This window comes from Phocoena phocoena, chromosome 21 (genome assembly GCF_963924675.1).
Source record: "Phocoena phocoena chromosome 21, mPhoPho1.1, whole genome shotgun sequence".
NCBI classification, from domain to species: domain Eukaryota; kingdom Metazoa; phylum Chordata; class Mammalia; order Artiodactyla; family Phocoenidae; genus Phocoena; species Phocoena phocoena.
The window spans coordinates 24,389,192-24,401,835 of record NC_089239.1 but is presented as its reverse complement, the minus strand read 5'-3'; the positions used below and the strand labels follow the sequence as shown (position 1 = coordinate 24,401,835).

The following is a 12,644-nucleotide window of genomic DNA, read 5'->3' as shown; positions in this document are numbered from 1 at the left end:
CATAGTTTTCATAATAGAGATATTTGTTTTTTGTTTTTTGTTTTTTTTTTTTTTGCGGTACGCGGGCCTCTCACTGCTGTGGCCTCTCTCGTTGTAGAGCACAGGCTTCGGACACGCAGGCTCAGCAGCCATGGCTCACGGGCCCAGGCGCTCCGCGGCATGTGGGGTCTTCCCGGACCGGGGCACGAACCCGTGTCCCCTGCATCGGCAGGCGGACTCTCAACCACTGCGCCACCAGGGAAGCCCCAACAGAGATATTTCTGAAGCATAGGCTTTTGTCGCCAGGTTCCTTTTTTTAATAAATTTAAAAAATTAATTTATTTTTTGTTGTGTTGGGTCTGATGCGCGAGGGCTTCCTCTAGATGCGGCGAGCAGGGGCTACTCTTCGTTGTGGTGCGTAGGCTTCTCATTGCGGTGGCTTCTCTTGTTGTGGAGCACGGGCTCTAGGCACACGGGCTTCAGTAGTTGTGGCACGTGGGCTCAGTAGTTGTGGCTCGTGGGCTCTAGAGCGCAGGCTCAGTAGTTGTGGCGCACGGACTTAGTCGCTCCGAGGCATGTGGGATCTTCCCGGCCCAGGGCTCGAACCTGTGTCCCCTGCACTGGCAGGCGGATTCTTAACCACTGCGCCACCAGGGAAGTCCCAGGTTCCTTTTTAAATTCAGTTTGTTTTCCTTTTCTCCATCACCTGGGTGTATTAGGCTGTAATTTGTGCCCTTTAACCAGCGGTTCTCAAAGTGTGGTCCAGGGACCAACAGCATGAGCATCACTGGGGAAGCTGTCAGAAATGCAAATCCTAGTAGGTCAGGCCCCACCCCCGATCTGCTGAGTCAGAAGCTCTGGGAGTGGGCCCAGTAATCTGTTTTAATAAGCTTTTCAGATGAGTGGGATGTGCTCTTAGGTCTGAGAACCACTGCTGTAACTCAACATTTCTGGGCCAGTGTTGTATTAAAGAGCCCTTGTAGGAGATGGCATCCACAATTTTGGCCTTGTTAGCACCAACTTTTCTTTTATTTTTTTAATTTAGTTTCTTTATTTCTTTCTTTATTTTTTGGCTGTGTCGGGTCTTGGTTGCGGCGCGCGAGCTTCTCTCTAGCTGTGGCGTGCAGGTTTTCTCTTTTCTAGCTGTGGCGCACAGGCTCCAGGGCGCATGGCCTCTGTAGTTTTGCGGCCCAGGGGCTCTCTCGTTGAGATGCGTGAGCTCAATAGCTGTGGCACGCGGGCTTAGTTGCCCTGCGGCGGCGTGTGGGATCTTAGTTCCCGGACCAGGCATGGAACCCGAGTCCCCTGCATTGGAAGGCGATTCTTTACCACTGGACCACCAGGGAAGTCCCCCACCTTTTCTTTTTAACTAAAGGAGGCAGACAATATAAACAATTAAATGGAATCATATTATAACCTCCTGTTTAAGAATTACATGCTATATGTATAAATCATATAGTTTTACCTAGAAATTGCTCTTCAGTCTACAGATCATGTGAAGAGAGTATCTTTTAAAAGCTGCTTTTGATCTTTGGTCAGATCCCTAAAGAATTTAAGAGTTGCGTGTCCTTGGTGTGTGTTTTTCCTCTCTCCTGTGATCGGGTCTTATTTTTTACTTCTTCGGAGCCTCTTCTGCGAAGGTTTCTGGTACAAAGGCCCGCGATGACGTGGGCACCGCCATGGACGCGCTCAGGCAGCAGGAGCGCTCTGTCCCTAATCTGCAGGGCCGTCTTCAAGCCCAGGCCCACTCCCACCTCCTCCCTCCAGAACTTTTTAAAGGGACTCCTTTCTTGCCATTTCTTCCAGAAATTGGTGGCTAGTTAATCCAAGTAGCATATCAATAGTTAACTCCGTGTCTGGAATGACAGTAGTGATGGCCACATCCTGCACAGGAATGGAAACTTCATGGCTAGAAACCACAAACTTTGACTAGAGAGAGAGGTGTGTGCGGTACAGTCACAGGCTTGTTTCATTACAAGTAAGTTGGTTTTTTTTTTTTTTTTGCGGTACGCGGGCCCCTCACTGCTGTGGCCTCCCCCACTGCGGAGCACAGGCTCCGGACGCGCAGGCTCAGCGGCCATGGCTCACGGGCCCAGCCGCTCTGCGGCACGTGGAATCCTCCCAGACCGGGGCACGAACCCGTGCCCCCTGCATCGGCAGGCGGACTCCCAACCACTGCGCCACCAGGGAAGCCCAAGTTGGGTTTTTTTTATTCCTGCACAGGGTATTCAAAGGGCGATAATAATTGTAACTACTTTGCGGAGGTTTATGGGGATTTAATTCACACATTTATAGACATGAAAACATGTGTGGTACATGGGAATCACTCAGTGAATGTTTTATATTATTAGGATAATTATGTAAAAATTGACCTTTTTTACATAGAATATTGTTATTGACATTTTTACAAGTAATGTTTGGGTCCCCAAAGCAACAGCACAAGCCGTGTGCACTTTCAAAGGTGATTGCTCACAAATGTTGCCTTTCAGGAGTCTCTTCATGAAGGAGTTAGAGAATTAGGTTAGGTGGAATAAGGGAGATTTTAGGTCCTCCAGATCTAAAATCCCTAGGTCAGATAGAGTGAACGGTTAGGAAGCAAATGTCAAAAGAGGAGCCGGGAGGTCTGAGGGAAGGCGTTTTGAAGAGTAGGGGGTATTGAGTCCTGTATATCTGTAGGCTGAGGGAGAAGGCATTAGCTATGTGAGAGGAGATTAACCCTTGATAATAACAGAGATGGAGTGAAGTTGCAGAGCAGGGAGAAGCTGATGGGATTAAGGGCGGGAGATGGGCAGGCTTTTGAGTGGAGGAGAGATATGAGAAACGGAGAGGGGATGGGGCATCCGTGTTCCAGCGAGCAGACTTGGGAAACAAGATGGTTGTGTTTAAATATTTGAAAGCCCATCACGTGGAGGAGGGATAAACTGATGCTGTTTGGCACCAGTGGGTATAAACTGTAGGAAGACCAGATCTAGAGCCCACATAGAGGACACCTGTCTGAGCACAAGGAGGTCCAAGAGGACATGATGGACTCAGTCTAAAGAAATGAGCCCAGTTAGACGCCACTTACCAGCTAACAACCCTGCATGAGCCGTTCAAGCCCAGGGCAGCAGTCTCCTGAGCGTGCCCATTGCCCCAGGTCCAGGCCTGCCCATCTGGCAGTTCTCTCCCATCTAATGTGACCCTTTGAGAAGAATTTAAGCTAATTTCCCCAAAGACCCAGAACTAACTGCGTTACCCTCCTCTGAAGAGGTTTGCATTCTTAAAAGCCGGTTTCTTCCTGCTGCCTCTGTTCACTCATCCCTGGCATTCCCCTCATTTTGTTCCTTCGCGTTGCTGGTTTCCCTGCCTAGGATAGTGATCAACACAGATAAGAAGCTGTTTTTAGGGGACTAATCAGCAACATTATGAATTAAAATTCCCTCAGAACTATGGAGAGATTCCTGGTATTTTACCCTCCCTGTAAAATTCACACTGGGAATCTCATCTTGAATTCCTTCCCCGTTCTCTTGGAGCAATTCAGGCGGGTTTATGTGGGCCGATTCTGTAGCGATCAGAGACCTAGTCGACGATGCGAACTCTGCCTTGAGTTTCAGTTAAACGACGCCAGCAGCAGATGCTGTGAAGGAAAAATAACTCTTCAGACCTTTAACATTCAAGCTAAACTGTACATTTGGGAGGTTGGAACCGTGGCAAGAGTTTTATTAACCTGAAAATGGTTTTCTCTGTCAAGTGCCGTTTCGTTTAGTGCAATAAGCGCAAACTCGGTTGCAGTTAGCGCAAAGTCATCGTTTCTGGATGTGTGCTTGCACACACAGCAGTATTCACCGTCGTGTAATTGGGAAGAGTAAATTCATCTGTGTGTGGCATCTCATGTCACAGGACAGGGATCCGTGGCCTGACAATAAATACTAAATGACAGGTTGTATAAAAGAATGATATAATGCCCACAAGGAGAGGAAATACCTTGCAAAGTTCAAATTTTGTATGTAAACTGTGGCAAAGTGCTGCAGTAAATTGCCATTTTCTTCACATTAGTCACGGTGCAAAGGAAGACAGTTTTTTAAGCAAAGAGTAATCTCTGGAATTTCGCATAAAGACGGTCCGTAATTTCAGGCCTTCTGCATGCTGTTGTTCCTTTGTGGGGAACCAACGAACTCCGTCCATTTTTTACTTCCTTAACATCAAGGTAATAAGACTGACTGTTTCACAGGTTCCTTGTGCAAAACAAGAGGAAGGAATTTAGAAGCTAATCGACATGTCTGCTCACCGTATTTGTTCTAAGTCATGTTTGTTTCTAATTTTGGAATACATCTGTTATTTTTGTTTCATGTTACTTCTTAGTATATCATAGTAATATGTTTTCTTTATCAGGATAGCAGTATATTTGAGTGATTCATTTTGTTTGGTATCTGAGAATGTTATTTTATTTATGTTTTATAATTTGGATAAGAATTTAAAATTTGACATTTATAAATATGTATTTAATGGTTTTACTTATTGAGAGGGTGTGGAGAAAAGATCTGTATTTATCCAGATACAGAAAATACAGTATTAAACTGATTTTTGCAGTAACGCTGCAAGGAAGCTTTTACGTTAAAATTCCAGGAATGGAAACGTCTGAATTTTTTTTTTAATTTTTTAATTTTATTTTATGTTTTATAAAGCAGGTTCTTATTAGTTATCTATTTTATACATATTAGTGTATACATGTCAATCCCAATCTCCCAATTCATCCCACCACCACCCCACCACTTTCCCCCGCTTGGTGTCCATACGGGAAACGCCTGAATTTTTAACTGAGTTCACTTATAGATGTAATTCTAGTGTTAGAACAGTGACAGTTAATAAAGTGCTTATTATCTGTTGACCAATAAATAGGAAAAGATGGATTATTTCCAAGTGTAATCCAGTTACCATAACTTGTAATCATACTGCATGTTCTGAAACTTTTGTGACTTCTAATTCTAAAAGTAATAAGTATATTCATATCATACTCATGCTTAAACATGTTGCTTTGGTGCCAGGACAAAACTTGTGTAATGTCTCTCTTTTGTCATTTATACGTACCATTTCCATGTCTCCTTCTTCTTTATTTCTTTAGGGTTCATGTGCCTTTTAGACAGCAGAGATAGAGGAGTTTAAGGAAAGAGAATCGTCAAGCAGAATGATACGCAAGGGGCTTTGTCTAATCAAGTGGTCGAAGCTCAGTCTTACAGACAGAGTATGAAGACAAGGCCACTTTCCATGGTGTGGGGAGGGTTTTTAAAAATAAATTTATTTATTTATTTTTGGCTGCATTGGGTCTTCATTGCTGCATGCAGGCTTTCTCTAGTTGAGGTGAGTGGGGGCTACTCTTCGTTGCGGTACGCGGGCTTCACATTGCGGTGGCTTCTCTTGTTGCAGAGCACGGGCTCTAGGTGCGCGGGCTTCAGTAGTTGTGGCTCATGGGCTCTAGAGCGCAGGCTCAGTAGTTGTGGCGCACGGGCTTAGTTGCGGCATGTGGGATCTTCCCAGACCAGGGATGGAACCCATGTTCCCTGCATTGGCAGGCGGATTCTTTAACCACTGCACCACCAGGGAAGTCCCAGGGAGTTTTTGATGTACATAGTGTCTAATTCCTTTGTCAAAAGAAAACTCAATTTTCCTGCCCAGTTTTTATGATATAAGGTGGGATTTGAGCATAATTCTAAGAGCCAGTTTTGGGACTCAGATTAAGTTCAAATCGACTCCAGGTTTGCAGAGCAAATGTGGCAGATTGCCATGTTTGGATGCCTTGCTTAACATGTCTGAGATTCATTTCACTCATCTACTGCTTATGGAAGCTTTCCACTTATCAGACATTACACCGTTTGGTTCTCATTTAAGCTTCATGATCTCCCCCAGTCCCTACCTTTTTAAAAAATAATAGATTGGAAAACAGGGGCTTGTCAGGTTAATAACCTGCCCCTCGTTGTAAGACGGCAGAACAAGCATTTGAATCCAGGTCCCTTGAATCTCGAACTTCAAGTTCTTAACTTCTGAGCCAAATTCTCTAGAATTACCTGGAAAGCTTGATTAAACATACATGGCTGGGCCCTAGAGTTCCTGATCCTGTAGGCATATACTATACTAGAGGGCCCAAGGATTTGTTTCTAACCAGTTCCCATATGTGGACGCTGCTGGTTGTGAGGACTAGACTTTGAGAAACACTGCTGTACCTTGTGCTCCCAGACTTGGTTCCTCTGGAGGGTGAGAGAGAGAATTCACGTGTGATGCTTGGATTCACAGTCACTAACATTTATTGACCGCTGCTTAACCCTGTCCCAGACACTTTTCTGAGTTAATCCCTTTTCATCCTCCCCTTAATCTTAGCAGGTAGTTAAATTGCAGGGAGAAGATGGGGGTGTGTGATCACCACTTAAAATGAAGAGAAGGAAACTGAGGTAGAGAGAGCTGCCCAGTCAGGAGGTCTCACGGTGAGTCAGTGTGGTGACTGAGTCAGCCGGTGTTCGTGAATGCCAGGATCCCTGCAGCCGTCTCCAGAAGCGTATTTCATACTTAGGGAAGGTTGAGAGAAAAGGAGACACTTCTTTCTTTCATCCCTTGGTGTTTTACGTCCTGGGAGGAGGGCTGTTGGCAGGCCACACCTGGGAAGAAAGGGTCTCCCTCCTTTTCACGTTTTTCTCCCAGCGTTCTGAAGGGTACATGACACAGTTCATTATTCTGATGAAAGTGATGTGATTCTGGGAACGACCTGTATTTCAGTTGCGCTATGAAATCATTGATATCCTCTAGCATGGATCACAGAGACTCCAGGTGATGTCATATGTGGGAACTGTGCTGGTGGTGCCAGTGCATTAAATTAGCAGAGATGTCACCTGAGGTTGGCCATCCTACAGCAGGGTGGTCACCAGTCTGTGGTGCTGGCCTGCCTGCAGCTGCTTTAACAGCCGGGGAAAATCTCAGATGCGAAAATGAAGGAAGTGAGAGAGAAAATCCACCCATAATTAACTCCGAAACCTGTACTCTGCTTAGGTAACTAGTTTCCCGGTTAGTTTTAAGGCTTAAAGAGAAAGTTTAAGGCAGTTTCAAAAGGTGCGATCACATTGATAATAGAAATACGTTGTGTGTTTGATTCCATTAAATATTTTGTTGAGAGACTGTTAAGTACAGGTATAAAAATATAAGTGTAAAAATAAGATCTACTGTCTCTCCTCTCAAGGAGAGCTCTTTGTGGACCCTGCAGGCGAGTTAATATATGTAGAGCTCTTTGTGGACCTTGCAGGCGAGTTAATATACGGTAGAGCGTCCAAATCTGAAGTTAGTGGACCCTGCAGGCGAGTTAATATACGGTAGAGCGTCTGAATCTGAAGTTAGTGTAGCCTGACGCTTATCTCGTCTTAGAGGTGCTGGTATGGTGATTCCCATGATGCTCGTACTCGAATGCTGGGACAAACTTTTCTTTTCACTGAGATGGCTATTTAGCTGCAGAGCTCAAGCTAGATTCCAGCCCTCCTGACCCCTCAGCTTGGCGTTCTCCCTGATTTAAGATGGCCTTATTTATTTGTTGTACAGATTTGTCTCCCAATCTGAAGCTGTGAACTTTCCAAAGGGTATTAGGACTTACTGCTACTTTTTTGGATATTCATCTCTGCATTTCAGCCTTGTTTTTTTCTTTAAAGATTTCAGACACAGTAGTGCAAACTCTAGAAACAATCAAGAACAAAAAGGAAACACAGCCTGGACACTTAGCACGTGGGTAGGGTGCTGGATTTAAACATACGCGGTTGGATGGAAAGAATCACCTGTACCTTTATTCTGGTTTGTTACAGGCTAACGAAGCCCTTGTCGTTTGCTGACTGTGTTGGTGATGAGCTGCCGTGGGGATGGGAAGCTGGGTTTGACCCTCAGATTGGTGTCTACTACATCGATCACATAAACAGTAAGTTTTCCTCTTCGGTACGAGCAAGCATATCGGAAAATCTAGAGTCATACAAAAGAGCAAACATTTTACAAAGTGAATTTCTTTATTTTAAACCCCCGCTTTCCAGTGACTAATATTTAACTGAAATGTCCATTTTGGAGGTTGGGGCATGTGTGTAGAGTTAGGCTGATGGAGCGGAGTGGGAGAAAGGGGTCTGGTCTGCCTGTCTGTCTGCCTGCCTGTTAGGGCCTGAGTTTTCTTCAGCGCACATCTAGGGCCTGTGGAGACCATGAGCCATCTGTCTCTTCTTTCCATGGCCACTGGGCCTTCAAGGTGGGGTTCCCCCTTTCTTGTCCTTGCCATGGAAAGAGATGGGCACGGGTGCAGCCTGGTCTAATGGCACAGCTGCCTGTGTGCCGGTGGGGTCCAGGGAGGGCTTGACACTCACCAGCGACTCTGGAAGACGCAGCTGTAGCTGTGGCAAGAAGACCAGAACCTCGTCTTGTTTCTGTTTCCTGATTTCTTTGTGGTTGGAAGGGGAGCACCTCTCACCGTAATAGCGTTTAGATCTGTCACATCCCTGTCATGGTAAGCCTAGGGCAGAGGACCACTGTGGCTGTAAACAACTTTTTAAAACACGTACTTGAAGTAGTATTTTTTGTATGTTTTTTTATATTGTGTATGTGTTTATATTTCAATTTAGCTCTCTAGCCACCCCTATAAAAAATTTATTCAGATGGTCGAATGTAATACTCACTGATATTCATTTGGCGTATTTCACTTAAAAATAATTATTTTATTTTTATAGGTTCTTAGGAATACATAATGAATTTATACTCCATTATCTTAATATTCTTAGGTCTATTGTTACATTAAAATTTTATTTAATAAGTACTCATTAATATCTTTAGGAATAATATCATTATAGAAAAGTGTTTTATTTGATGTTCATTTACGAGTGACGGCTTGCGGCTGCCCTTGTCTAGATATAGGATAAAGATTTTGAGAGGCACAAAAAGCCCATATTTATAGCAGTGATCTCTTAGAAATCTAAGAATGTGAAATATGTTCACATCACATATCGAATTTGTGAAAATATCCTTGCACAGATTCCCTGTCAGTCTCTTTCTTTACCTGTGCAAATACTCCTTTCCCAGCATGACTGGGAAGGTTCCAGAAGTGACCAGGCTGCTCCGCTCTGAAGTCTGCAGAGGCCAAAGGCCGTGGGGCGGACGGCCAATCGGGTGGGAAGGCTGCATGCGTGCCTCCAAGTGACCTAGTGTGAGGCTTCAGTGAAAGTGAGTTGAGATGAAGGACTCACTTCCAGTAATTTACACTGAAAGGGGGTGCTCTGCCTAGAAGACCACCAAGCACGGATAATAAAATGCTCACCCCACCCGGAGGCAGCCAGGGAGCCAGAGAAGCTGACTCTTGAGAAGCCCGGCCTGCTGAGTGTTGCTTATGCCTTGGGGCGGGGAGTGTACAGGTAACAGTGTGAGTAGCTTTGTTGTGGTGGAATAGGTTCGAGGGCTGTGACATTGCCTAATTCTCACAGGTAGGTGAGATAGAGGGGTTGAAAGGAGCAAGGTCTTGGACGTATTAAGTCAGTTTTTCAACGAAAAGACGTATGGTTATTTAAATCTCACTTTTATACTTATTTTATATGGATAAAAAATTAGCTTTTTTTCCTTAAATAATATTTAGGGAACCAGAAACAAACCTTCCTCTCCTGATTCAATGGAAATAAGTTCTCATGGCACCAAAATGAGAAAATTAATTAGCTTAACTTCCCTCCCACTGCCGACAGTCTCTTCAGCTTCTAAACCCACCTCCAGGGCTCTCTGCTTTTTCTCAGTGGAAGAGGTGTTCTTCTGAATCACCCACCTCAACCCCCAAGACCCCGCTTAATAACTTCTATGTCCCATCCTTCTCTCCTAGGTAGTATCTTTACCAGTTATTTTCTGGTTTTAAAAATTTCTCCCGGGCTTCCCTAGTGGCGCAGTGGTTGAGAGTCTGCCTGCCGATGCAGGGGACACGGGTTCGTGCCCCGGTCCGGGAAGATCCCACATGCCGCGGAGCGGCTGGGCCCGTGAGCCCTGGCCACGGAGCCTGCGCATCTGGAGCCTGTTGCTCCGCAACGGGAGAGGCCACAACAGTGAGAGGCCCGCGTACCGCAAAAAAAAAAAAATTTCTCCCACCATTTCAATTTCTAATGGTTCTTTCATCTTAGTATTTAAACACTGGAGACTCTCAAAATGAAACCAAACCAAAACTACCAAAAGAAAAAACAAATAATAACAATCTCTCCCCCCCTCCCCCCCTCCTTCTCACTTTCTCTCATCCTCACTCTCTTGCTCACTCCTACTTGAAAAAATCTTTCAACCCCCATACCTTACAGCATGTCATCTGTTTTCCCTTCACTGGGAAACTCACTAAAAGCCACACACAGCCCCCATGGACTTCCCTTCCTCCATTGTTGGCCATGATTTCACACAAACGCTCTTGCCGAGGTCACCTGAGACCCCACAGGTGACGGAATCCCAGTGCCCCAGCCTGTCTTCCTTGGCCTTGATCTGACAGATCCCTGCCCCCACAGGCTACTCCCTCTTGCTCTTTACCCCTTTGGATTTCATGACACCTTCTGTTGGAATTTATTTGGCATACCTGGCTGCTCCTGCCGTTTTCTTTTGCCCATCTCTTCTTCTCCTGTACCTGGTATCAGGATTTCTGTAGTCGTCTTCTCTTTGCAGCCTGCAGATCTCCTTGGGTGATGGCCACATTTGTCTCTTAGGGCTCGTCTGGAGTTCCAGATGCGTATATTTGATTCCTTACTGTGAGGCTCTTTCCAGTCTGCCCCACTGGCCTCCACTTTCATCTCCTGCCCTGTCCTTCCCTGGCACGGGACGACGCTCCAGCTGTGCCTTGTGCTTCCTTGGCTTTCTGCCTTTCTTTGCATTTGTTGGTTCTAGCCCTGGTCACTCTCTGCGCAGCCCCCAGGCCTTCCCTTTCGGCCGACTGCCATATCCTTCTAGGGTCCGTCCGCTCGGTCCATCTGCCCACTGTTTCCCAGAGGCCTTCTCTGGCACCTGACCCTCCACCTTGCAAGTCCCCACCCCACTCTTAATTAGTTACCCCGTGCAGGTATTTCTTAGTACCAGGTACTTAAGGATTTTAAAATAGCACTTGTTATATTGCATTTAAGTTATTTATTTGTATGTTTTTCCTCGCTAAATTGTGAGCTCCTTGTGCACAGTGACTGCATCTTTATTCCTCTGTCTTTGGGTGCCTAGTGTGATGATAAACTCTTACATGTTAGAACAAAGAAGAGCTTTATTGTTTAACTCACAGATTAAAAGCTTTCTGTTTGTTTTGAAAGAAGTTGAAGTGCATTTCAGTTATAAATTATGCTTCAGAAAGCACTACTCTGAATACTTCAAAACTTGATTGTCAGAACATACGTGTTGAAGTCTCGCATTTTGCTTTGGTACAGTAATGGTACCCCAGTGACCTGATGGATTTACTGTGCCCTAAAGTGCCCCAATTACCCACAGCAGGTAGTTTTCCCACTAAAAAGGACCTGGTCCGTTATCTCATTAATCTTAAAGACATTCCTATGAAGTAGTTAGGGAGCAAATTGTATTATCTTCTCTTAACAGCTGGTCTACACATATGTTGTGTCTTGACATTGTGTAGCTTCAGCATTATTTTCTCCTTATTTCAATAAAAAAATGAAATTAAGACTGCCTGGCTGTTTAATACTATTTCTATGTAACACTGTTAAATATCTAGAAGTAAAAGTTTTGACCTTGACAGTGATAGTTATTTTAGGCCCTAAGTGTTTTGTGATAGAATTCACCTTTTAGTGGCTGTGTGTGCGGAGTTGGGGTGTAGATATTGATGGGGGTGTTTGTAACTAACTAGAAGGTAATTATGAAGTACTGTTTGTAAGGTCTTGATATTGTCACTACAACCAGAAGCAAATCACTTTTTGATAGGGTCAGGGTTGTACTTAACTTTTTTGTCTTTTAGTAATTAAGGTCTTATTTACATATAAGAAAATACACAGATTTTAAGTACGTATTTCAATGAATTTTGACAAATGTATACTCCTTTGTAGTTGCCAGCCAATCAAGATACAAGATATTCTCACCCCGCCCCCAGAAAGTTCTTTCCTGCCCCTTGCCCGTCACCCCCTCCCCACTGCTACAAATTGCTTTGATTTCTATCATCACACCTTAGCTTTGCCTGTTCTAGAATTTCATATAAATGGAGTGTGTGTTCAACTTGTGAACGGAATCTTTTACTCACCGTGTTTTTAAGGAATATACTACTGATACACACAATATCACAGATGAATATTCATTGTACACATATCTTATATATCCATAGCCAGGATATATAAGAACTCCTGGAAATCAACATTAAAAGGACAAACAAACCAATTTAAAAACAGGCAACAGGGCTTCCCTGGTGGCGCAGTGGTTGAGAGTCCACCTGCCGATGCAGGGGACACGGGTTCGTGCCCCAGTCTGGGAGGATCCCACATGCCGCAGAGCGGCTGGGCCCGTGAGCCATGGCCGCTGAGCCTGCGCGTCCGGAGCCTGTGCTCCGCAGCGGGAGAGGCCACAACAGTGAGAGGCCCGCGTACCGCCAAAAAAAAAAAAAAAAACAGGCAACAAACATAAATAGACAGTTAATCAGCTCTCCTCTCTCATCTTTCCCCATGCTGTCTCGGAGAGATTGGATGGTGTGTACTTCATAT

At 44.8% G+C, this 12,644-nt stretch overlaps 1 protein-coding gene across 1 annotated transcript in view; it reads left to right on the top strand.

Annotated features, from left to right (window-relative positions):
* Window positions 1-12,644, top strand: part of WWC2 (WW and C2 domain containing 2) — a 171,084-nt gene that overhangs the window by 78,811 nt on the left and 79,629 nt on the right. The window contains exon 2 of the mRNA XM_065899867.1: window positions 7,791-7,900. Coding sequence (XP_065755939.1) covers window positions 7,791-7,900 — 110 coding nt within the window. The remainder of the gene's footprint in view (window positions 1-7,790; window positions 7,901-12,644) is intronic.